This window comes from Brachyistius frenatus, unplaced genomic scaffold (assembly GCF_029030835.1).
Source record: "Brachyistius frenatus isolate BFR_SWC_R1_liver_20210118 unplaced genomic scaffold, ASM2903083v1 Contig_19, whole genome shotgun sequence".
NCBI lineage: Eukaryota > Metazoa > Chordata > Actinopteri > Embiotocidae > Brachyistius > Brachyistius frenatus.
In genome coordinates, this window is record NW_027210618.1 from 1,854,078 (window position 1) to 1,880,906 (window position 26,829).

Sequence of the window (26,829 nt, forward strand, 5' to 3'; positions counted from 1 at the left end):
TGACCCCCCAGCAGCCACGAGTGAACAGTAACTTAACTGTTTGACTGCCTGAAAGCAAATAAGTGCATTTCCCAGATGTCAAACGTTCTGTCTGTTGCCTGATGTAAATGCATATTGGCGGGTTATCCGATGTTGTGTGGAAAACTTTGTTCATCCTATGTCCTCACTCCTCCGGTGATGATTGAGCCGCTTCACTCACACCATTAATAAAACTATAATAATGCCTACAAAATGCGCTCAGCGCTTCGGCCGAAGAAAAGTCTTTCCAGTTTGACGAGTTAAACGAGTGTTTGCTCGCCGATTGGAGGCTCAAGCCGGTGAGAAGATTTCCTCCAACTTTGCAATCCAGTCGTGAAAATAAATCCTCTTACTGTATGTGGCCTGCTGCAGCCCATTACACTTCTTACAGCTGTGCTGCGTAGTCTTGATATATTTTTGCTTTGTAAGTTATGCACCGTCAGGAAAAAAAAAAAACGGGGTACTCATGGCGTAGAAAAATAAGATTTCCATAATACAGCAAGGACTGCATTTTCTCCTTCTCCCTCCGTCTTTTTGTAAAACGGTTGAAGTGGCCAGGATTCTCTACCCATAAGGCTTTGCACTTTTAATTTGTCCTTGTTTTCTAAATCCAATGTTAACATGCAATCTTTATTAAATAGAAGTAATTTTTCTCACTGTTGTGTTTTCTTTACATCACAAAGGAGCTTGAGAATAGAGTTTTTTATTACAGCACATTTTGCTTTTGTATTTACATTAAACTGACATTTAACTTATACTCTCTTAAAATCTTCAGCGCTGCAGGCACCAGTGAGCATGGGATGATTTCAAACAGGCATGAGCTTCTTCACAATCACACACTGGCAGCATACAAATTTATAATAGAAGCAGAGTCTAATTATTCATGCACACAGATGTGTAGTTCTAATCCTGCAATGTTTTCAGTATCCGTCTACGTCCCGATACACACTACAGTTTTTTTTTTTTTTTTTTTTTTTTAAAGGGGGTTTGGGGACACCAAAATGACAGCCAGAAAAATGTATGATACAGCTTGTCTCCGAGGACAAACTAAAAGACACTCACTGTACACGGGACACTTGGCTCATGTACAACTTCCACAGCAGCGCGCAGCTCAGGAGTCTTTGTAGTAGTTGTTGAAGTTAATGCGAAGCAGGAAATCCTCTAAATGAGGCTGATAGCCTCTGTTCACCAGCTTGGTCACCACTGAGGGGAGAAACGTTGGGAAGTGCTTCAACCGCAAGACAATATGCAGCAGAATACGGAAAAGTTCTTCTTTTATAATAATGGCACGCTTTTACACGGTAAGACACACAACAGCACAATCTGTTAAATTCCATTCAAAACACTCCCACTTTTCATCAAATTAGATTATCAACAATCTGTCTAGATAACTCGTGTGACAGATGATAAATGTGACGTCCTCAGCGGCAAATATGAGCCATTGTTTTTTATATGTGCTCTGAAATTCAAGCCTCGAGCTTCAACCTTATTTCTAAAGTCATTCATCTTGGACCAGATCATTTCTTTATCATCCTCGGCACCTCGAGTCAATGATGAACCTTTCAGCTGAGAAACCTTTTCTTTCTGACTCGGTTCCCTCATTACAGGTCAAAAGGTACCGCTGTAATATTTTGTAGAAGTATCAGACACTCGGTCGTCCTCCTGTTTAATTTACTAATACTGTTTTTCACTTACTAACAGAAACTCTGGTGGATACTTTATAACACGTGTTTTGGTTTTACTGCAGTTAAAATGAGCAACAAATGCATCATTGTTATCAAACTGGTCAGTAAAAAGAAGAAGGGGTCAGGACGGCGTCACTATGACGACCCTCTTCCCAAATTATCCGTGTAAGTGAATGCAAACAAACAGCCTCATTTTCACACACTCAGATTTGATAAACATAGTATATACCGATATATATATGTATATATATATATATATATATTCATATATATTCTCTGGCCTTACCTTTGAAGAGGAAGTGGGAGTAATACTTGAAGGTGTTGTATGACTGCTGCATGGCGATGAAGCTGGGGTGCACTGCCTCCCCCTGCTGGCTGTCCCAGGGCTGTGCGATCAGCTGCGCCCGAAATTTGAGGATCAGGCTGAAGATGCTGTGGATGATGTTCATGACCGGAGCTGCTTTCTCTGTCAGCAGACCCCTGGGGAGACGAGAGAGAGAGAGCGAGCGAGAGAGGGAAGAGTGCAAAGTTTATAAAGCAGGACGAGAAACTTTTCAAACTGGCTGAAATTATACACACAAGAGTTTGATGCTCCTAATGAGATTAAATGATTCATCGGGTTCAGGAGTTTGCCTCAGATCCCACTGGAATTTTAATCAACTTGTTACGAGGAGGTTGAATTAATTTTATATGAAATTATGGGAGCACAGTGTGACACCCCAACTCGCTTGCGCCTGCTCGGAGCCTGCAGGTATTTTATTACTTTGCTGAATTTTTCTGCGTTTTGGGTTGTTGCTGCCTGGAATGGTGAAGGTTTAAATCAGATTTCTGTCTTGGATACACAAGTTCACAACATTTCAGGCGACACTTAGTTTGCAGTCCTTCTGGATGTGACGGTCTGGGATCCTATAAAATGTGCATCTAGTAGCGCTGAAACTATTATTATGTTGACGACTTGACTGGTCAAAACTGGAAACTATTTGTCAAACAAAAGAAAACATTAAAACCAATTTTAAGCCAAAAATGCCAAATTTTTATGGTTCCAAAATGTGAGAGTTGAATATATTTGGCTTTTGGACGGAATCAGAAAATAGTTAAAAACCCAATGATATCGAATTTGCTATCATAGAAGACCAATAAAAAAGAGCCAATATTCACCTTTGATGAGCTGGAATCAGACAATTTTTACTGTTTTGGCTTCAAAAACTATTTAAAAGGTTTCATCAGTTAGCCAAAGTTTGCAATTTAATTAACTTATAGTTTCAGCTCTATTACACAGCCAGAAACTGACCCCTGATTGTATAATTATATGATACTGAGAAACAAAACACAAACTTCCAATAAGCCCAAAGAAAGTAGGAGTCAAATCAGAAGGAAAATGTTCCACTGGAGCAGATCGTGTTCACGATGACAGTTTCAGTTGCCTTAAGATGGAAAAAGTGAATTCTACAATTTGAACTTTTACAAATGTGTAAACATCTGGGTCTCCATCAATAAATTATACCAAAATGTGTTGAACACTAAAATAAAATTACATGTTTTAATCATGGCAAACTGTGTACTGGTGTGATCATTTTCCATATTCAGTGTGTACTTGTACACTGAATACATGCAGTTGTGATCACTCAAAATACTGAAGGAAAAAAAACGAGTTCACAGAGATCTGAAGACATTTTTTGTCTAATTTGTGCACCGTGAACACCGCAATAAACACTACAGTGATATCTGATATTGAACATTTGCAGTTCCACCCCTCACCTGAAGATGGCTCTGTTGAGGTAGTCTGCGTGTGTGCGGTGGATGGCGTCCAGGTCGCTGGCAGTGGCCAGCTTGGCCGTGAATTCGCTCCAGGACACTTGCAGGATCTGGTTGGCGATGTATCCCTGGATCACCTTGACAAAATGCTGCATCTCATGTCGGTACAACTGCAGCTGGCGGAACTGCACCGAGCAACCGGCACCTTTCACCAGCGCTGCGGGACACAGAGACGGGGACAAGTCCTGCTTTAGCGCCGCGAGGCTCGAAAAGGACTCGCACACGTGAGGATTTGTTCTTGTATGATGTCACTGATTTTTTTTTTTTTTCCTCCACTTGGTCTGACAAAAAAAACAAACAAAAAAAAACAAACCTACAATCTCTCTCATCTTTTACTTTTAGCCCAAAAAAATACCTAAGCACGTTTTTGGCACCACTAGAGTGGAAATCATTGTGGAAATTACTTTTCCCAGATCTAATGATTGTAGTTGTTCAACGGTGGTTTTGTCTTGAGGCTTTTGGGGTGTTGTTTGTTGATGATCTGCTCTACCTTTTCAAAATTTGGTGAACATTTTACACGCGTCAATAATAATGGACAATGATTACAATATGTACATTTTCACTTGGAAAACGTAACTTTTCCTTGGGGAGGATCCCTAAACCACCACTGAATACGTGCACCTAAGTCTTCCACAAACTTTGGGGAAACGCCGAGTGTGAAATCATTAAAAAATAATATTGATCATTGACGCTATCATTATAAAGACAGTCCTTGGTTGACTTTTTCTTTGTTTACGTGCTGTATGCCCATCCTGCTTATGGACTAACGCTCTTTACCAGATAAAGCCTTTAAAGTCATGGCATTCATTCCCTGATAAGATGTTATGTATTTCTTAAAGCTCGACAAATAATACATGTATAACTAAAGCGTCCTCTCAAACCTTCATTCAGAGATAAAGGCCCTCTTTGGACTTTTATGACTCTCCACCGGATTCCATAACAAAGAGCAGGAACCCATAAATGTCCCATATACATTATTATCATATATTTCCCTCCTGCACTTAAATGTATTGCGTAACCTGTAATATATGAGTAGCCGGGATAGGAACGAGGAATTCAACTTGTCAGCATGTTATATATGATAAATAGAACCTCTTTGTATTTGGGGGATGAGTTGGTGGACTGAAGTCAAGTTTACATATTTTGTATCTTTTACTTTTGTGGAATTAAAACTTGTATTAAAAAAAAAAAAAATGGATCAAATCCTGTATTGAGTCATCATCTACATCTGCCCCATGTGATCAGTAATATTAAAGTTGTAAGCACTGAAGTTTATACGCTTGTGGAAAGTCATTACTTTGTTTGTTTCCCATCAGGATATCCATTTATGTAGTCTGTACACAGGCTTTCACTGATCAATACCATCTAACCCAGTGAAGCACATTGTTTTGCAATAATCCCACTGGTCAGAGATGGGCTCTATAAATAAAACATAAAAGAACTTCAACATCCTCCTCTATGAATATTTTATAAACAGTTGAAGCACAACAGGAAGAATCTTAACGCTTCCCTCTCGGAGGGGCGGTGGAGTCCGAGCCGGGGCTGAGTCAGCACCTCCCGTCTTCTCACCTGTTCTCTTGAGGTGGAACCAGACATCGCGGAGGCTCCACACCATGTGTTTGAGCTGCAGCAGGAACGAAAACAGACGGTTGTACTTGTTCATGCAGCTGTCCGTGATGATGATGTTCAACGGCCAGTCCACCTGGGAGATGACACGAAGACGGGGGGGGGGAGAGAGAGAAAAAAAGAAATACTGCGTGAAGCTGTGAGAGCTAGTGAGTGTGAAGGAAAGCAAAGGGGAAAAAAAGTGAGAGTTGGGGGGGGGGGGAACAGGTACAGGGATAGTGATGGATGATGAGAGGGGAAGAGAAGAAAGGTGTGAATACAGACATGTTGATAAAGGAGGTGAGAGACTTGTGAAGGAGAAGGGGTGAGAGACGGGGGGGGGGGAGCTGGGGTGGGATATATAGGGAGAGAAAAGAGAAGGAAAATACACGATGCAGCAGGTGGAGGAGGTGGAGGAGGGTCTGGAAAGATACAAGGCGGAGATTCGGCAGGAACGGAGAGCCGAACAGAAGTAGAGCTGAGGACTGTGTGTGCAGCATCAGTCACCCTGTGTGTCACCCAAAAGACACAACTCCAATCAATCTGAGCTTGAACTATTTAAGTGCGTCATAAGCTCATTTTCCACACCCAAGGCAGTTTTTCAAAACATGACAGGGTGTCACTTTCAAGTTGCCACTCATGCTAAGACGAGCAACCCCCCCCCCCCCACACACACACACACACACACCACCACCACCACCACCACCCTCCACCTCCGTGTGGGGGTGCCCGCTCCGTTACGACCCAGCCTCACCTTGTAGCGCAGCTCCAAGCAGTTGAGGGAGTCCGGGGCGAGCGGATGGAACGTCTCGGGGAGGAAACGAAGGGCGAAGGTGAAGTTACCGGCTAAAGGGGTGTCGCCGTGTAAGCTGTACTGCAGGGCCTTGCTGAGGATGGAGTTCAGGACCAGGGGGGTCAGCAGCTCGCCTGGTGTCTGCCCGCTGCCCAGCTAGGCGGAGGACGCATTGATCAGATGAATACACCACAGGTCAAACGCGCTCGTTTGTTACATAAAAAGGCTTGTTAAGCGGCAGGTTTTAATTCCAGAAAAAAAAAAAAACTCTACAGCTATCTGATTACAAAGATTAGCCTCCTTTTCTTTGAAGGTGAGCTAATCAGTGAAATTTGTGTTTGGCTGGATAAATAAAACCTTGTTTCTCACGGGGCTCAGGAGACAGATGTACACGAATGTTTCTGCACCGAGGTGTTAGCACAGGCTTGTTATTTCACAGCGGGATGCTCGGGCTTGACATAAGCAGACTCGAAGTCTGGCAGCGGTGCATCGTGTGCTGCAAAACACGCACGGACAGAAAACAAGACAGGAAATTCTTTCAAGGTTGAGCGTCAGCGCTGCTTAAACACGTTTTGCTTTCCCCTGCTGACTCTTCAAGGAAATATCTGGCTCTTTAGCTGCTAAATGCTCCACGAGGTCCACCAGCTTCTCTCCTCCCTGTGCCTGTGTGCCGTTTGGTGCTGTGCAGCTGGTGTAAAGTGGGCTTCAAGACATTTTTTTTCGGCAGAAAATTGCCACCTGCTCCAACTGAGTTTAACTGTAAAGTTGTAGTCCGTGAATCAAAACAAGTTGAAAGGGGTTGAAATGCTCCTCAGAGCTGAGGGGAACCGCAGTCGGGTGATGATCCGCTGCGGGTTCGACCCCTTTTGCATTTTACACAAACTTATTTAATCCGTTACTAATATAAAAAAAAAAAATTGATTTCAGCAGCTTTCGGAGTGCTCGGCTTTGCTTGAACATTTCACCAGAGCAATAATTCTTGAGAGGTCATGTGTGGCAGGTACAACCGCTGCAAAACTCACACGCTCATGGATTACATTTAACCAAAGGAAATATGAACCTTTACAAAAGACTGTGCCGGTAATGATGTAAGAGAGAACTGCCCTCCAACTGCCTTACAGTGCCTTCTTAAATCACTCTGTGTACTCGTGTTTTCAGGCACATCCGTTCATGATCGAGTTTACAAGGTTGCCTGTACCTGCTCTCGGATCTGTTTCAAAGGCTAAAAGCAGACGCCATTAAATAAATGAAGAGCTGATCGCTCAAATAAATGGGTTTTATGTTTAAGATGGGTTCTTTCAAGGGTAGGCCGGGATAGTTGGCCTCGCGCCAACATTTTCAGTCCTCTCCTGGAGTGAAATGTACTGAAGAAAAAAAAAAGCCAGATATCGGCCTGTTTTGAACGTGCTGTGGCGTTGAAAAAAAAGAAAAAAGAAGCAGAAGAGCGTTACCTTTTCAAAGAGCAGGTCGCTGAGGGACTGTGCGAACTCGCCGTCCTCCATCAGCAGGAAATGGCGCAGCGCCTCAAAGTGTCTTTCCACCCCCAACTCCACAAAGAAGTAGTCCACCACTGCCTTGTTCACCAGCGATACACTGGGGACGGAAGGTGGAGGAGAGGAGGACCGAGATAAGGACAGGGAAGTTTTGACACAAGGGATCGGTGCTGAAAATTATGCTGACTTGCAAATTCCATACAGGTTGTGGAGATGATAGACATCTCAGCAGTGGGTTACTTTCATTTTGTGGACAACTTTCTCCCTCAGCACTTCACATTCATACAACGGTATAATTTAAGGAAAGTTCTCTTTTCCGGAAAAAGATAACAGGCAGGAGATGAAAATAGAGTTTAACACACACACAAAAAAAGGTTCTGCCAAACTCCACTGTGTCATCTAAGCATGGGATAAAACAGTGTGAATAGAACTGGTGCACAATGAATTCCAACGCTAAGTATACTGCACCCCCTCTGTGTGTAGAAAGGGATGAGGAAGCCATTTCTTTAGACACAAAGACTAAACTGCAGGGTGTGCAAAACATCGCAGACTGACGAGCTTGTCTGGAGTTCTGATGGAACTTTAAACAGACGAAAAGATCATAGAAAAAATGTGAGGTAATGAGAATTTCAATTATTCCTGCGCTGCACAACATGCACTCAGCCACAGTGGAAGTGGCTTGAAGTGGCAGAAAGAAAAAAAATGACGAGAGACCAGTAAAAGCTCACACCTGCATTTCTCTTAAAACATAATATTCGGCTTTATGGGTAGAATAAGACACTCGGAGCTCATATCTTTCAAAGTAGTAGAGTGCAAAGATGTTATGGTTCCGTCAGACAGACAAGACACTCACTGCGTGATGAGCGGGGCGGTGACCGAGTGTTTTATCAGAACTGGCAAGGAAACCATCTCGCTCAGCTGGACAGCTGTGGTGTCTGTGGCTCTGCGGAATGTGGGGTCCATAGGGAGGCCCCAGGGGCCCCGAGTTACCTGCTTCAGCAGCTGACACTCAGGGGACAAAGCTGTGAGAAGGAGATGACAGGCTGTTTGCTGAGGAAATACCACAACTGCAGAGAAATGTGTTGATTTGCACAGTGTAGAGAAATAATAGTCTGTGACTGTTGGACAGACCAAACGAAACATCTAAATCTGTTAACGTGGGCGTTGGGAAATTGTAATAGATATTGTTTTACTGTTTTCTACAATTGTAAGAAATAATCTATTTTTTGAGAAAATAATGAATAATCATAATACTTGTCGGTTACTGTGGTAAAACTAAGGCCTTAAAATGAGAAACCTCTCTGACACAATCAGAACTAAAACCTTAAAGCTTCACAATGAGTCGTATTTACTTCAGGGAGGATTTGATTTAATTGCACTATATTGCAAGTTGTTCCAGTTACTTCATGCACCCCTATCGTTACAGTAACACTCCCTAAATAATTATGGCTCCTGACTTTGATCAGTGGTGTGGAAGATGTATTCGGCTGAGTAGATTCTGAATGATTTCATGGAGTCCCTGGAAACGGGCGTGAATAATAGCTGCATGACGGAACGATGAATGCAGAGTGGAAACGACAGGATGTTACTTCAACGAGCTACGATGCACACCACCCAAACATAAACCAGACCAAACCTTTTAAAAAAATATTGCTGATTTTTATGCATCCCTTTAGTCTGCTGATGGAGTAAATATTTAACAGCCTCTTGGAAATGCAACACGCCTCAACATGAAAATTTTTTGTTTTAATTTACATTAAATAAGCCTCGCCAATATGTTACATTTTAATTTCCTGATGTTTTACAGCATTTCCAAATATGTGATCAGAGTAGATTTGTTTTTCTCTACCTGACGGAAGTTGCATCTATTTTCATTTATACAAAAATAGGTATGTTTGTTGTTTGTTTTAAGTGCTCCACGGGAAAAGGCCGTTTTAGAATTATTATTTCTGGTTTCTACAAAACTCTGCGTCCTCTCCTACAGAGTTAAAATGTGGAGTTCCTCAAGGTTCTTGTTAGGATCCCCTTCTGTTTGTAGTCATAATCTATTTTCCATGCTGTACTAATAATAACCAAATATACAGTATATTTCATTCTAGTACCAGTGAACAAATTATTGTTATTCTCAGCAGTATGGCCGACATGAAACAACAAATGATTGTCAATAAACTTTTTCCTTATGAACAAGAACAAAATGTAAAATTGTTTCTGTTTGGCCACAGTTTTTGAAGTACAAATGGTTGTAGTCTGTTTTCGTCAGCTGGGAATCTATAATATATTACTTCTTGTCGTTTCACTCCACACCCGCTAGACGCTGTTGTGTCTAGAATCATGGTTTTACTGCCTTAAGCCACTTAGCTCGAACATCTCCTTTCCCACATTGACTATTTCCCAAAGGAACCATTAATGTTGAGCCAGTTATATATTTTCAACTTACCCATTAGGTTGTAGGAGTCTTCATAGTGTTCCACCTGGTACTGGGCAGACAAAGCCATGAGGTATTCCTGCTCTGACTTTTCTCCTGGGGACAAACCAAAGCCGGCTGCCCAGGACCCCAAGCCCTCAACCAGCTGCTCACTGAAGCGCCCAGACTCAGGACCTGAGGAGAGATGCAGAGAAATAACTTAACAAAGAAAGAAAGCATTTTGCAGATCCAGTGACATCTTCATTTTCCAAGAATTTTAACTGTTTTTTTCAGTGTTCAATGCAAAGGAAGAGCCGGGTGACACAAATCTCAGTGGTACAATACAAAAGGCTTTAGATGAAAATAGATGTTAAACAAGGGGTATGGCAGTGGAGATCCACAAAACCCTACTGCACGAGGGCCCCAACGATAGCTTGGATAGAAAAAAAAAAAAAGGGAACTGAAAACCCACACGATTCTGAATGGAACATACAAATGAGGCATTTCAAAACGATTCATCTACTTTTATTTTGAAATGATTTTTGCCTTGAAGGGAATTTACCTCCGTTAATTTTGGAATGATTTTTGCTTTAAAAGGAACTTAAACCATATATTTTGGAACTACCTTAAATCTACTGCATTGCATATTTTATTCAATGTTTATTTGTCATTTACTTTTAATAACAAAATAGAAAAAAACATGTTTCCATGGATACAGATCTGAACTGCAATCAAAAGTAAAAGTATTTATGGATAACTATGTAATTAAGAGAACAACTACAGAGTGTGTTTAACTTCGTGGGATTTAGTACCTTTGCTGTCTTCATTGTCCTCTGTTTTCTGCTGATTTCCACTGCCTTTGCCCTTCACCACACACCCAACTCGAAGTGAAGAATCTGATGAGTGGCCATAAGCGCTGCCTGGCAGTGGAGACGGTTGCAGCTCCGTCCCCAGCACGACACAGCCGACCCCCAGCTTCGAATCAGAGGAGTGGCCATAGGTGCTGCCCGGTAACGGTGATGGAAGTGGATCCGTTTTGGAGACGAGACATCCAAAGCCTAAATTTGAGTCTGAGGAATGACCATGGGCACTGCCGGGCAGAGGAGAATGCCTCGGCTCTTCTCCCAAAACTACGCATCCAGTTCTTAAGGTTGAATCTGAGGAGTGACCGAAGGAGCTTCCAGGCAGAGGAGACATGGCTAATTCTGCTCCAGATACCACGCAGCCTGGCTCAAGGGTGCAGTCTGAGGCGTGTCCATGCTTATTCCAATGAGGTCTTGCTTCAGGAACGTTGGACACAAACTCGCCCACTTTTATATTAGCATCAGATGAGTGACCATGGATGCTGGGAGCTGGAAGAGGTACGACAACATCTGAAACATTTTCCCCCACTTTAATATGCGCATCTGAACTGTGACCATGGATGCTGGGAGCTGGGAGAGGTACGACAACATCTGAAACATTTTCCCCCACTTTAATATGTGCATCTGAACTGTGACCATGAACACCGGGTGAGGGCAGAGGTGTAACTACATCTGAAACAAGCTCCCCGACTTTGATGTGGGCATCTGAGACGTGGCCGTGGATGTTCAGAGCAGGAAGGGAAGGGACAACTCCGGACACATTTTCCCCAACTTTAATATGAGCATCAGAAGAGTGACCGTGGACACTGCAGGACGGTAGAGGAGTGGCAACTTCTGAAACAAGCTCTCCAATCTTGATGTGTGAATCTGAGGTATGACCGTGGATGTTTGGGGAGGGAAGTGTAGCAGTTGCCTCCGATACATACTGTCCAACCTTTATGTGAGCGTCAGAGGAATGTCCGTGGATGCTGGGTGAAGGTGGAGCATCTGAAAACAGCTCTCCAGCCTGGAGAACACTGGAGACACCTGGTAAAGAAACATTTTCACCAGCTTTATTTTGAGCGTATGAACCCTGGCCTTGAGTGTTTTCCTCCAACGGCTCCATCCCACTACCGCCAGAAACACCTGTCAGCACTTTGTGCTCACCTTGATCCTTGAGACCTTGTTCTGCTGTAGTGGAAGAGGCATCATCGACCACATCAACTTTTGTACCCTCGACAGATTTACTCTCGTCTTCATTTATCTCTGTTTTACGCTCCAACATCCCAATTTCTGCATCCTGTTCTGCTATTGATGTAACTTCCATGATCTTGCTGTCTGTTGTTGAGTCACTCCAATCTACCTGTTGCACTGAGGCTTGTGAGGGTTGCCTGGTATCGTGGGGCTCCTCTGGGGTGAACTGGCCGAGAGGAAAGCTGGATTTAGAGGCTTGTCCAAAGAGGCTGGCTTTGGGGACGCTCTCCTGGACTTGAGACATATTCTCTCCAATGGGGATGTGAGAGAAAGAGGGGTGGTTTTGCATTAGGACAGGCTGGACTGCAGCTCCCCATCGAGGCCTGGGCTGGACTGAGGCTTGGCCAGTGATACCCTCAAGCGGACTAAAGGGGGCACTGAAGTCATAGTCTACTAGTTGTGCTCCAGGACAGACGTCAGGTAGGTCAGAGCCTATCTCCTGCAGGGCCATGTCCACCTGCTGACTGTCGGGCTTAGAAAGAAAGTCACTGACGTCAAGGTCCTCAGAGATGAGGGCGGGGTCTGCTGTAAAGGGGGAGGGAGTTGGTGAAGACGGATGGTGTGGTGGTGACACAGCTTCAGATCCTTGAGTCTCTGCTGTCTGCTGCTCAGGATGCTCCTGTGTGGAAAATTCCTGTCGAAAGAAATCGGTAATTTGAGGATGTGTCCAGAACGTAACTTAAGAGAGTGTTAAGTTGGCTCAAAAAATGAGCTCAAAGTTCAAGACGCAGTGCATAGCTATACCGGTGTTGATTGTGGTGCAGCCTGTTGTACTGAAGGAACAGGAGGCAATACTTCCATGGGAGGTCTCTCCAGACCTAACGGATATTTCTCCAGTATTGCCTGGACGGAAGTCACAAAAGCTTTGGCTCAAATAACACAAAAACAAAAGTGAAACACAATGTTTTCGATTATTTATCTGTTTGTCTTCTGTGTGTTTATAAACCTGAGTTTTCTGCCCGTCATTCATGAAGAACTGAGCACGGGCTGTGTCGAGTCTCATTCGCTGCACTCTCCACATGGCCCGCCTCTCTCTGCGAGCTGCCTCCTCGGACAGATGGCTGTACTGAGCAATCAGCTCCTTCCTACAGTTTGAGAGCAGGAACACAAGTAAATTATTCACAAACGGCCTTATCCAGAGCAATCTGCAGTAAACGCATGTCTAAAAAATTGCATGTGGACCATCATTTTCTCCACCAAGCATATAGTTTGCTATATTAATACTGATAATGACAGAATCTTCATACATGTTGGTACAAACGTCATTCACAAACAAAAGTCTGAACTGTAAAAACGAGACTTTAACTGTCTCTTATCCTGAACCAATCCTATTGTACAATTTACATACATACATACATCATATTATATACATATGTGTATATATGTATATATACAGCTCTGGAAAAAATTGAGACCACTTCAAAATGATCATAAATATATACATCATAATATATATATATATATATATATATATATATATGTATATAATATAATATATATGTACACATATATATATAATATATATGTAAATATATATACAATATATACATGTACACACACGATCTCCTGCATGTGCTTATGTGCTTTAATATTCATAAATTTCCTTAACCTAATGTTAGCTAGTTCAATAATCTACAATCGATTCATTACTATGGCCTGTGAAATATGAAACCTATGTTTCCTTGATAAAACCCTGACATGGATGTTTTTCCCATCTCATGTCAGTTAAATTAGGTGTTCAGATGTTGAATTGTTTAAAGGTTAAACCACGAGAGGAGAAGTAAAAGATGTGAACTCGTTGGACGTAACGCTGCAGATGACAGGTGCTTTCTCCAGCTTTGGTGCACTCTGATCTCCAACATGCCATCAAGCGAAATAACAGCTCGCTGTTCGAATGACAGGCTCCGACAGCATTTGCTCATGCTGCGTTATCACACGGTTATCCCGACTGTACCAAACTTCGGCACAATTCCAGCCACTGAAATATGCCACACAGATGGAATTTCTGTGCCATCATGTTTGCACACAGTTAATATATTCTAAATCAAATCTGAACAGTGATTAATCAGTCATAAAAAATAAAAAATAAAACATCTCCAGCTGCAGCTGCAGCTGTAAAAGCAGTCAGACCTGGCTCTCTGCTCCAGCTGCTCCTCCAGGGCTTGTAGTCTTTTTTCTCGGTCCCTCAGCTCTCTGGCAAAGCTGAAGTCATCCTCCTCCTGCTTTTTCTTGGCTGTACTTCGCCACTGGTGCCACAAAGGCACACGCACGCACGCACACACGCACACACACACACACACACACACACACACACACACACACAGTTTGAGAAATGTTTGTTGTATGCATCATATGGTCTTTCTTTCTTGTTACTTCTTCTTACAATCACATGCACACATTTCTGACACACTTCTCATGTAAATTCACCCAAACACAAGTACACAGTTTTAATATGTCACTCCCATTCACACACACACACACACAACATTTTTTTTTTTTAGTTCTCGTTCACACTTTACTACCTCTTGTTCCTGTTCCAGGTGCTGTTTGAGCTCCTCAAAACGCTCCCTCTTCTTGGCCTCCTCAGCCAAACGTTGTGACACCTGGCGCCCTACAGGAGGCGAGGGAGATAACAGTGGGCTGTTTACCCCTCCACGTGCACAAAAGAACATAACATCTCAGTCTCTCCCGCTCGCACATAGGCACTCCCACGAAACGACATCACCATCTGCCCCGAACAAACCCATTCAAATGCGGCTCTGCCAAGACACGCGCCGAGCATCAGGCCAGACATTCGCCCATCCAGCCAACGCCGCTCCCCGACTTTTACACACATCCTCTCAAGTAATAAATGATGTGAGGAGTTTGCTAAACTGTGCGAGTGATGATTAGATTTCACAGCTCGTAGTGCTGGAAAATATTCAAAGCATTCCTCACTGCAATTGCCCCGGTGCATCTCTCCTGCTCTCCAGAGGGGAGCGAACGGAGCCCAAGGAAGCGCTCACGGTCAGGAGTCAACAAGCGAGTGTAGATTATACTCAGAGCTGAGCCATTTGTTAAAAGGTACACTCAGCGGGATGGGGCTGTGCAAGTACATCGAGCACTATATAAAATTACACTCGCAGTGTGTGTGTGTGTGTGTGTGTGTGTGTGTGTGTGTGTGTGTGCGTGCGTGTGCGTGCGTAACACTAACCGCGGATGCTCTCCAGGGTTTTGGCTGCTGACTCTGTGACCTGATTGATCAGCTCTTGGCGTGCCTGCTCTGTTCGCAGGGCCTGACAATAGACAGACAAGAAATCATCATTAACAAAGATCTATCCCCCTGCCCTGTAGCTCACCTCTCCTCCCTCACCTCTGCCAGCTGCGCACACATGATACAGGCCATACAGACCGGGGTGTGACACTACATCAAGTACGAGCCCCAGACTTCAGCCACCGCATCATTTTAATGACTTGCTGCTGAAATTCTCTGTGCTTTACGGCCAGTACTGCAATCATAGCTTATGTAACGTTAAAAAAGAAAAACTCTCACTCTCTGTATTAGGGGGCCATACCTGTGTAATGACTTGTCTTACTGCAGGTTTGCCTTCCCTCATTTCCTTTTAATCTAAAAAAAAAAAAAAAAAAAAATAGCTAGCGGTGACTTAAACATTACTTTATTGAAGAGATAATAGATTGTGTTTACTGCCGTGTTTATTAAAATTCAGTGCGTAAGAAACACATTCTTCGATCTTTCTTTCTTTATGTACATATTCTTTATGATGCTATGGTCAAATATAACGCATCATAGAAATGCAACCTGGGAATGGATGACAACAGTATTCGTGCGTGTCATTACCTTCTCCTCCCTGCTGATGGCGCTGTGCTTAGCAATCCTCTCCATGTGTGCTCGATACACCGCGCAGTCTCTCTCGATCTCCTCCACCACCTGCAGGGAGAAGGTGACAGCGATGCGAGGCACCGGCAGCTCCGACCAGCAGATGTAGTGCTGCGGACACACAGTTGATTTGATGGGTTTTAGCTGACATCATGTTTTACAGCCCCAAAGTTCCTTTCATAACAAAATACATGCTGCCAGCTGTGTGCAAGTATAACTCATTTTTACAGCTTCATTCAGAAACAAATCAGTAATTAATCCAGGATGAGAGGGAGGACAGATTTGGGTATAAATATGAATTAGAAGCTACAGAACAACCTGTGCAGACATGGAGTTGCATCTACTTTGAATTCAAGGTATCAAATTCTCTGCATCAACTTTCTACTTCTCCATCTGAATTACACAAATCAAACTTCCCTCCGATTTAAATGTGGCTTTCAAGAAGGCTCCTTCATATGCTGAACTTGGTTGTGCTCCAAAAATCTATAGTTTACAGCCAAATGAAGGAGATATATCACAAATCCATGGGAGTAATACACTGTTAATCTTTCAGAAATTGTATTCATCGCTGCCAAAAATACTAGATGAAAATCTAAAGCCCCCAGGCTGCAGACTGTAGAACTGAATAATTAAATAGCATCAGACTGATTGTAAAACAAGTGTGAAATAATTTAGAAAAACCTGTGACCTGTTTATTGAAAAATATCCATCGAAATCACATTGACTGTGCCTCTTCTGAGTCAAACTGTATCAAGTAATTCAGTTATTATCATGCGACAGTGAACTTTCCAATGAATTAATTCTTGTTATTTTGTAATTTAAATGTGTATATTAATCTTTACAATGTCTTGTTCCATTTTTTTACTTAAATTTTTAGTTTAGGTTCAGTTGGACTAGAAGCTTTGTATTTCTGCGTGGCTGTATTACATAGTTATTTAATTTTGAAAAATAAAACAAATAAAACAAAACTGAGAGAGTACATTGCTTAAAGTAATTCATTCTGAATTCATTCCACAATGTATTTTATAATAAAAGATCAGGAGCCACATTAAACAGCCGTTAACAAGCAGGTTAGTGACCATCACTTCTCGTGTGTTCTTCGCCCTGCAGTCTGCTCGGGAGTGAAAAACTGCAGCACTCAGAGAAAAAGTGTAGTCAGAGAATACCAATTAGTCAGAACATTGGCCCGGTGGTTTGGGTCAGGAGGGTCAGGTCCTACAAACCATTATGTGCTAAGGAATAACAGAAAAGTGGACAAATTAAATACAATTAGATTACATAAAAACGTCACCGCTTCACTGAAGCTGACCATTTTTTCTGCTTTGCTGAGCAAAGTGAGCGATCCATTCATTTACTAAGATGAAGCTTTCGGTTTTATACAAGTGTTCTGCCGGCAGGAGGGCTGCGAATCACAGGAGAACTCATCAGGATTCACTGACTAGAGCTGGTGTACAATACCAATGCCAGCGCCATACAGGCAAGGCTGAGACATGTAATTAAGGAATATGACCTACATCTGAAGCAATTAGCCAATTAACTGATAGAATGAAGATTTTATTTGATAACCAATTAATCATTCAAATAATTTTTAAGCATAACTGGCCAAAAAATGTCTGATTTATTCTTGTTAAATCAGATAATTTATGACTTTACCTTGTTTTATATGATAAAGTGATTTTTTTTTTTAATTATTTTTTTTATTTTTTATTTAAAGCAACTTGGATGTTCAACAGACCAAAGATGTATTGAATAATTGAAAAATAAACTGTCAGATTTATCAGATATAAATATAATTGTTAATTTCAACCCAAATGTCATCACATACATTTAGGGCTAAAACTATTTACTTGTATTATCAATTCCTCTGGCAATTATTTTCTCAAACAAGAGATCATTCAATAAAATATTGGAAGACCCAAACAGGGTCCATCATATCCTCTCAAGTCCAATGTAACCAACAAATCAAAAATATTCAGTTTGAAATTTAAAAAAAAAAAAAAAATTCACACATTTCTCACATTATAAACAGGTTAAAGTCATTGAATGACTTTAACAATTAAGGAATAGTCAAAATTGTTGCAGATTTTTTTTGTCACACGGCTAAATGATTAATCAACTAATCTTACACGATAGCGCTGTCACCAAAGAAGAAAATTAATATCTACAAAAGGAATATCAGTGTTATACGTCACAGAAGTCAAACTGGAAAGTTCAAAGGTCAACGATGAAAATACTTCAGCCTGAGTGCTACAAGAGAAATGTATCACAATAGCGATGACAGCGTACTGATAACGTTTTGCAGGAGACCGTGACCCAATATGTTGCAGTATTGATTGTTTTTCCACACTCTTTGAGAACAGTATGGATTTCTAAATGAACAGAATTCACATTGTGGCAGGTGGAGGATTGTGGAGTGAAAGTGGATTTTGTTGTTGTCCGAGGCAGTCCGTGCATCTCCAAGCAAATACAATAAAATAAAAAGTAGAGAGACCGGGTAATCATACGGATTACTTTTAATGATTAATACAGCCACCGCAAACAACAGGGGAAAAAAAACCATTTGTACTGAATGAAATGAAAACTAGTATTTTGTTTGTGTTGAAACAAACCTGTGGGCAGCAGATTTTCAGGAGGTTGATGGTCTTTCCACAGATGTACACGTCATTGGCAATGTGTCTCAGGAAGATTGGCACACAGTCCTCCACATCCTTTGAGATCAGAGTGTAGCCTTGAACCCAGAAGTGTTTGTCTGCAGAAATTCAAAGATGACCGTTACATGCTGTCCAACAATTTACAGCAAGCAGACAGTGTAACTGGTCCATTGTGTGTCAGATAAGAGTGCATCACTCTCTCCACTCAAACAGCTAAAAGTAATAATGGTGGAGGAATACGCAGCCCGTAGTGGGGTTAAAACTTTTCCTTATTAGTATGACTTACGGGGCATGGCAAAACTCTGGCCGCTTGAATTAACACTTGGAAATTGTTAGCGCTTAGTTCAGTGATCCCGAGCAAAAAGCACGAGAACACGAATGCACTGAGCTTCCAGAGCTCTTTACAGAAAGCCCGCGGCTTGCCAAGAAAGCTTAGCTGCTGATTGCCTCCTCGGCCGACGGAGTTCGAGGAGAACAATGACATTTGTGTGTCCTCCAAAAAGCAGGAGCGAGAAGTGCGCGGGTTCGCTGCAGCGGTTGATGAGGTGTAGCCGATGAGCAAATGAACCTGTTAGCCAGACAAAGCCGAGGTGATGCTCTGACCTTGAATGGGGTGTTGCATGACATAAAATATTTGTACAGGCTATAACGATTCATATAACATGATATTTATGGAGCACTGTCAAAATGAAAAAGTAACAGTGCAGACTTGTTTGGGTAAAAGGAATTCTTGAAAATGCAACTGCATTATTTTCATAGATAATTATTATTTATATTATGTTCTAAATTAATCTTTCTCTCTATGACATACTGAAATATTTTGCCTGAGCCAAAAGTGATGTTTTCAAATGGAGTTTTGTCTGACTAACAATCACAGAGATATTACAGAGATTACATTTACTATCAGATCTGATGGATAAAGCAGCAAATCCTGATATCTGAAGATGCTACTTGAATTGAATTGCTTGATTTTGCTTGAAAAACCAATGAAATGATCAATGGATTATCAAAATACCTGCTGAATAAATGATCTGTCAACTGACTAATTCATCGTATTATTCTTAAATAAAAAAAAAATGCATTATTGTCTCCCCAGGACAGAATATATTGTGTAGTTTTATTGTTGTTCCTCGAGACAACAATTAACTAATTAATTGCAACTATTTTGATAATTGGTTAATCTTTTAAGTCACTTTGAAGCACAAACGCCCGACACTGAATGTATTGTGGGTTCTCAAATGTGAAAATCTGTGGTCTTACATTATTGTAAATGTTATTATTTCTGGGGGTTTTGGATAAATAGGCACACAAAACTAATTATACCTAAAAAAAAACTAATTATAACTGTCCCATTAGTCGGCTGAAAAAGGAACAATGACACAGTATTGTTATGTCAAACGCCAGGACACATTTTTACGACATGATGATAACAAACTTTTAAAGATGTGAAATGAGACATGACATTGAAAAGCAGCAACATAGCAGACACAAACTCAGTGGTGAAGCCCCTGTGGAGTACATACAGCTCTGTTCTGCCCTCCAACCCTCCTCTCTCAACTCTCCTCAAGGAATCAAGTAATTAATTGGAGTAAACAAAATTAACTCAGCCAGTCCAGATTTGTGACGGGTAACTGCGACAGAAAAAAAAAGAAAAAGTAATAAAAATAACATTTATTTCTGAAAATGTTTTGCTTTAACGGCGCGGTTTGCCGACCGAGAAGAATAAAAAGGCCGTTATTTATTTGTGTTTGTCCCTGTGGCTTACAGAGCGGAGATGGCTGTGGTCCCCACTGCTGGGGTAGCTGATTCTGTTTCCCACTGATTATCATCCAATAACTTCATGACATCCTTTATAGACACAAGGACAAATCCAACTAGGCAATAAAGGCTGTAATGAAATCAATTTTTTTTCTGCTAGACAATCTGTCTGGCAGGCTTTTCATTTTCAGAACCTGCTGACTGAAGCCCCAGTGTTTACGTGTCGCTGTGTGTTTGTGTTTGTGCGTGTGTATGTGTGTGTGTGTGTGTGTGTGCGCGCGCATGTGCGTGTGCGGCCTCACCTCTGAAGCCGAGGTATTCCTCATTGACTTGGATCATGAATTCTCCATAAACATCTCGAAACACGCCGCTGTACACCCAGTCAGACACAAACCTAAATGAAGCACAGAAAACCAGTCAGGCTGCTGTGCTGACACCCTCCTGGTCAGATTAATCGACCACATTCTGCATGGTGAAGATAAGTCATGTCCTCTGGTTATAGTGTGTTGTTTTTAGCACCCATGTCTGGATGGAGTGCGCAGTGACTGACCGCGTGTACGGTCCACAGCTGCTCTTCAGCAGCGACAGCAGGACGGGGTAGTTCTCGTTGCTGCAGTTATTGTGAGCCTCATTGTACAGGTAGGACAGCAGTTTAACACCCTGAGGAGAGCCACATGGCACTGAGCTGACATCTCATCTGATAGGCTAAACACTGCCGCGATAGATGACATATTGCAGTTTGCAGATAAAAGAGCACTCACCACAGGGAAGGTGGCCTGGCCGGCACCCAAAGGTCCGTCTACACAGCACAGTTCTGACAGGTACCTTAGATTAAAAGAAAGCAGGGTTTTTGATCTGATGACATTCGCATCAAGGTCCTCGCTGTCATAACACGACTGTACTGCCGCCTGGGTGACGCTCAGCTTCCAAAGTGTAAAATTAACACCAGGCACTGCCATGAAAAGTAAAAAAAAAAAAAAAAAACTGCTTTGACCTCACCTGAGTTGGCGCCCCACTTTGCGAAAGAGGAAGCCGATGGTCAACAGGCTGAGAGTAGGTGGGGTGCTAAGAACACAAGCCCTGTAGTAATGCAGATACTTCCTGAGACCACCGGTAAACGCCTGGGAGAGGAAATACACACATCATCATCTATGCTGATGTAAAACCATTGAAATGATCAGCTCAATCTTTGTATTGATTAATAAATGCACATGAACTTTTGCATTATTTTGTCTCTTTTGGGTGCTGGATCCATCTTCGTTTTAACATTGCATCGTTTTTTCTTTATTGTTTTTCTTGTATTTTTAAGTTGAAATCTTACTCTATGAAGCACTATGGGATGCTTTTGCTTGAGTAGAGTTGGATACTGTTAGCCTGCTTGGGACTATACACAGCCATTTGCCCTTGTGCGTTTCACCTCTTTCACTATTCTATTTGTATTTTTAGATTGATTTGTTATGTGTCTGAAGCAATTACTTGTATGCATTTGTGTTCGCTTGTCTCACATTGCCGGTTGAGGGACGACTGAAGCATTTTGAATTGATGAACACGCTGGTAACGACCCTACTAGTGCGGAATACATATGGAGAACTGAGATGTGTAGTCTCGGTGGTATTGTAGACGACTTTGCAAACAGACCTGGAAGACGAGGCCCTTCTTGTCAGCACTCTGCAGGGAGAAGCGGCTGAGCCTCAGGTAGTACGTGCCGTACTGGGCCAGCTCCCCCATGAGACGAGCCACGCTCTCCGGTGAGGCTCCCGACACGCACACACCGGGCCTGACGTCAAACTGAACGCTCTGGGAGGGTAAACACACATTTACAGACGGTGGACAAAACACAGTGAATAACTGTACCGCCTAATAAAATCCAATAAAATAGCCCTGCAGCAAGGCCCGTCTTTGCAACGCATAAAATATTGAATTTTGTCAAGGCTGTGGGAGAGTCACCTCAATGGTGATTTCTTGAAGCGTGGTTGGTGATTTTATTATATTGCGCAGCATTATACAATCAGGTGTGTGATATTGTGTGTCTTTCCTGTGGATGTTTTATGAGAGCAGAATATACTGTTTCTAGACAGCACTCTTCTGGGGGCACAAAAACAACATAAACAGCATTCTGCAATCTAGCACCACACACAAACCACAGCCTCAAAGATTCAAAATAAAACATCTCTCTGACCGCTGGAGCAAAGTTTTAACATCACTCTGTAACTTGATGCAGGACTCTTGCATTAGATTACATTACACGAGATGTTGACCCAATATCATGGTCACAATGTCCATGATATTGGGTCAACATCCTGTGGCAGACTGCATGTTAATTAGTAAAATTCTGAGAGAGAGAGAGAGAGGGAGAGACAGAGAGAGACACTAGATGAGATGAGGGGCCGTGGGAGTAAACAAGAGAATTAGGTCTCAATTTGTGTTGTAAAAATAACTAGAATCTTCTGGAAAAATAAAAGCTTAATGGGAAACGATAAACCAACCGAAGAGCTCTCCTGTGGCTTTGTTTTTAGCATAAGAAATAATTTAATTTATTTTGATCATTTAATGAGGCAACTGACTAGACATTTCAATTGTTTTGGTCTTTTTTTTTTTCTTTTTGTAGTTTCAGGGTAATAAGCTTTTACAAGTCAACTGGGCATGTTGGCTCACGCATGCACAGATTGCCCATTGATTCACATCTCTTTGTTTTTCCACCTAATACACTGTCACTGTGCTTTTACTCCCTTTTATCACTTCAGTTTGACAGACCAATAAAACAGAAAATCGACGGCCCTTCTACCGCGTTTCAGAGACTGATACATGAAGACAATGAACTGCACCTGGTTGAGGGGAAAGGTGGTGGAGGCCACTCCGATCAGGGCGTTGAGGAGGTCAGACACCAGTTGCGTCTGAGAGTCCAGGGGCAGCGGGAGGACAGGGGAGGGTGTACTTGTGCTCACCACCCTCATCTCCCCCTCCCACAGCCGGTAGAGCTGGTCGAAGGCCTCCCTGCCTCCCTCTGTCAGATAGAAAGACTCCCTTTTCCCTGGTGGGCTTTTCGGGGAAACAGACGTTCAGTGTGGCGTTCCAGATGAGATAGAAAAACAATAACTATGTACAATAACAATTAACTATAAGTAAAGCTGTCTAATAGCTTGTTGACTCTGTAGTTTAGTGTATGTAACTTGCTAAACTGCATCTTTTGCTTTGCTTCACTGGCCCTTTGTTTACCCTAAAGCAGCCCAATTTGGGGCCCGTGCTCGTGCTTTATTCTCCTTATTCTAAAGTGACATTAAATCCTATCTGTATGACTACAAAGCATAGATTTTGTGCAACTAAAAGTTTTCTACGTCTTATATACCAATTATAGTATTCTTTGTCTCTTCTGCTGCTGCTTGTGTTTTAGTGTATTTCATTTATATTACATTTTAATGTAATGAAATGTAATTTTACATAACATAAACGTACAAAAACGTATTTTAAGCCCTCAGCCAAATTCATTTTTGGGCTTTCATAGGAAAGAATTGGGGCACTTCTGATTTAGCCTTTGCATACTCATTATTCAGGTAACAAGGCAAATATCCAGTGGCTTTAACTTTTCAGTTTTAGATTTAATACTTGCCTGACTGACAAAGGCCTGACAAAAACAAATTTCAAATTTGACGAGTATTTTTTTTTTTATAACTTTCTGACATTTAAAAAAACGTATGGTAAATGGTCTGCACTTGTATAGCGCTTTATCACCTCAGCGGTCTTAAAGCGCTTTTACACTGTTTTCCATTCACACAGAGATTCACGCACTAATGACGCTGAGCTGCCATGCAAGGTGCTCACCATCAGGAATACATTCACTTTCATCCATTCACATTTACACACCAATGGTACGCCATTGGGAGCAACTCGGGATTCAGTGTCTTCCTATTCGTGGGCAACCCGTTCTACAAGCTGAGCCACGGTCATCCCGATCTGACCAGCTGTTAAAAAAATCATTGGCAACAGGTTGATACAGAACAAAAACAATCGGTAGCTGCAGCCCCTCTCACATTAAAATTACTTTTGTTGTGTAACTCCTTGTTGATCAACGACATCTGCACTTTTTAAAAAAAAATTTATGGAAAGTAGCTTGGCATGCTTATGATCAAACTGACAGGTCACTTACCAGCCGACAGACTCCCAGCAGCGACTTCTTCCAGGCTCAAACGTGCGGAGAGCCTCCCAGATGTCAATGTCTGGAACGGGGCTGGGCTCTGACTGAGAGTCTGGAGTCAAGTTGGAGGATGACTGGAAGCCCTCGTCCTCCGACTGATCTAAACAGTGGGGGACCTGCACAGACCACCAATAAGATGACAAATGACTAACGGTGTGCAAGTGTGCAGACATTTAAATAAGCGTAGACTCACCTGGCTATTTGACAAAACAAACTCAAACTAAGATAGCGTCTCTTACCCTGATAGCTAACCCCGTAACATCAATATTACTGGGGACAGGAGGCAGGTCCAGTCTTATGTCTATGTCTGAGGTGCGAGTGTGCTGCAGTGCTCCAAACAGAGTCATCCTGGTCTCCTTTTCAAATCTTTCCTCTGCCTCCAGTTTAGTCCTCAAAGCGAGCAGCCCTGTTCCTGGCGGAGCATCCATCAAACTCTGAGTCCCACACAGACTCTCCAAAGTCCCCCATTCCTCCCCACACACGAGCGCCCAGGCCCGGGCCTCGAGCCTCTGCAACTCCTCGCTCTGATAGCTCCAGGGTCGAGGCCTCCGCAGCACGGGCCTCTCTCGTCTCATGTAGTCCCTGCTGAACGAGGCAGAAGGCGGAGGCGCCGAACCAGCTAGGCACACCAGGAGCTCCAGGACTGCTTCCACTTCCTTCAGACCGGAGGACACTCCGTCCGGCAGCCTCCCCAGCTGCTCCTCGAGCCTCTCCGCTTCCTCTCGGCACCCTGCCACCCGTAAGTCAAAACAAATCATCAGGACTTTGTTCCTGGGTGGCGTGTTAGCTGTGGCACTTGGTCCTGATGCAGACCCTTTGGTGCCATCTTGAAACAGCTTCGACAGCAGGGCGCCGTAAGCTCTCTTTTTGAGAGCTCTGTGGAAACTCTCTCTGGAAACTCCTCCCAGAGCCCTGCGCTTCCACGACACCCCGGACAGGCTGCGGTCACACAGGGCGCTCAGCAGCTCAGTGATGCTGCTGCTGCTGCTGCTGCTGCTGCTGCAGCTGCTGCTGGGCTTCATGGAGTTGCTGGGAGTCAGGAACATGATGACACTGGTGGCTCAGCCTGCATTGAGTGACACACACACACAAAAAAAGGACTTAGACGTCATGTTTGAACGAGAAACTCAGCACCGGGATGCACAGTAGGCAGCTTACCCGTGGAATGACATTATAGACGCTTTACTACACTTGTGACAACATCTCAGCCCGAGCAACACGATACCTACCGGTGGGCAGGAACCTCTGCTGACCAGACAGTGAACGCAGCACGACACAGCCAGACGTCAACACGCTCCAGTTAGCCACGTCGGCTAACGTTTGCCACACCAGACTGCATCTTTATTCAGAGCTTCGTTTCGAGCTGAATCTACTCTTCTGAAAACGCTCGACTCTTGAAGACGGTGTGTTATCAGTTCATTCACCTAAGACCTCGCGTCCGCCCCAAGCGACTCCTTCCCGTGCATGCTAACGTTTGTTGTTAGCAATGAAGCTGCTCCCGGACCGATCTCTCTTCCAGCTCAGTTTAATGTACCAGGCATGCGAAACCCAGTGGGGGGTTGGATCAGCTGCGCGGCTCCAACAGTGTCCTTATCTTGCCATGATTTCTTGTTGCAGCATATACTTACAGCCTGATACTATGCATGGATGTAGCACGTGCTAGCCAGCTCCTCGCTTCATTCAACCCGCCGCGGGGCTGCGACAAATATTAGAATCTTCCTCCTTGAATGTGATTGGACAAGCGGATTATTCAACCTCCGCTGATTGGCTAATAGTGCTACATTAGCTGCGCTGATTGGTCAGTTATGTCCGTCAATCACAGGCTTCGAAAACTGTCATTTGCCACCGCGCTTTGATGCATTCAGGTGATACGGGAAAAACGTTTACCCCAGTACCCTGCTGTTTGTGGCCGTTTAACAGAGCATATATATATATATATATATTTAAAATAAATGGGAATCTTAAAATGACAAAACACACACCACGACAATACGTGCAAGACAACTGTGCACAACATTGGTGCGTTTAGCTTGTTTTGGAGATATGACGCAAAATGCACCCCATTATAATATTAGTTATCAGTGAGGAGACAACACAATCAACAAAACAACCAGAATTTATAGAACCAAGTATCCCAGTAATTACGTGTGCGTTATTTTTCAATTGCTTTCAACACATGCTGCTTCGTCGCAGAAGACAATTGAGAAACGTGGGATGCAGAATTTGCCTGCTGCTTATTTCTTCATGGAAAGTCCTAGTTTATACATTGTGTGGTGTTAGATCACAAGACGGGGCTCATTACAAGACTGTGCTTTGCGTGTCTGTAGAGTACAGGATAATACACAGCTGCTTGTAGAAGATGGTCTATTCTTTTCCGCTAATTAAATTTCTGTACCGAACAGCAGACAGGCACTCAGTGCACTGACTCATTAAATTATAGGT

The 26,829-nt window shown here is 42.8% G+C and overlaps 1 protein-coding gene across 3 annotated transcripts; it reads right to left on the bottom strand.

The window, feature by feature from the left end:
- Positions 1-627: 627 nt before the first annotated feature.
- On the bottom strand, positions 628-26,074 carry tubgcp6 (tubulin gamma complex component 6). Of its 3 annotated transcripts, XM_069695304.1 has the most exons (26): positions 25,617-26,074; positions 24,627-25,453; positions 24,340-24,503; positions 23,021-23,234; positions 21,834-21,992; positions 21,195-21,316; positions 20,957-21,020; positions 20,746-20,855; positions 20,498-20,589; positions 18,396-18,535; positions 15,748-15,897; positions 15,103-15,184; positions 14,432-14,520; positions 14,040-14,155; positions 12,856-12,994; positions 12,654-12,752; positions 11,823-12,543; positions 10,626-11,702; positions 9,847-10,008; positions 8,263-8,431; positions 7,368-7,509; positions 5,878-6,072; positions 5,088-5,220; positions 3,462-3,675; positions 1,990-2,183; positions 628-1,221 (listed from the first exon to the last, which is right to left on the bottom strand). In XM_069695304.1, the coding sequence occupies exons 2-26, from the start codon at positions 25,431-25,433 to the stop codon at positions 1,130-1,132; spliced, it is 5,646 nt and encodes a 1,881-aa protein (XP_069551405.1). In that variant the 5' UTR covers positions 25,434-25,453; positions 25,617-26,074; the 3' UTR covers positions 628-1,129. The 3 variants fall into 3 exon arrangements, with proteins under 3 accessions (XP_069551405.1, XP_069551404.1, XP_069551403.1); XM_069695303.1 differs by having other exon boundaries at positions 10,626-12,543; positions 25,812-26,074; XM_069695302.1 differs by having other exon boundaries at positions 10,626-12,543.
- Between the last annotated feature and the right edge of the window lie 755 nt (positions 26,075-26,829).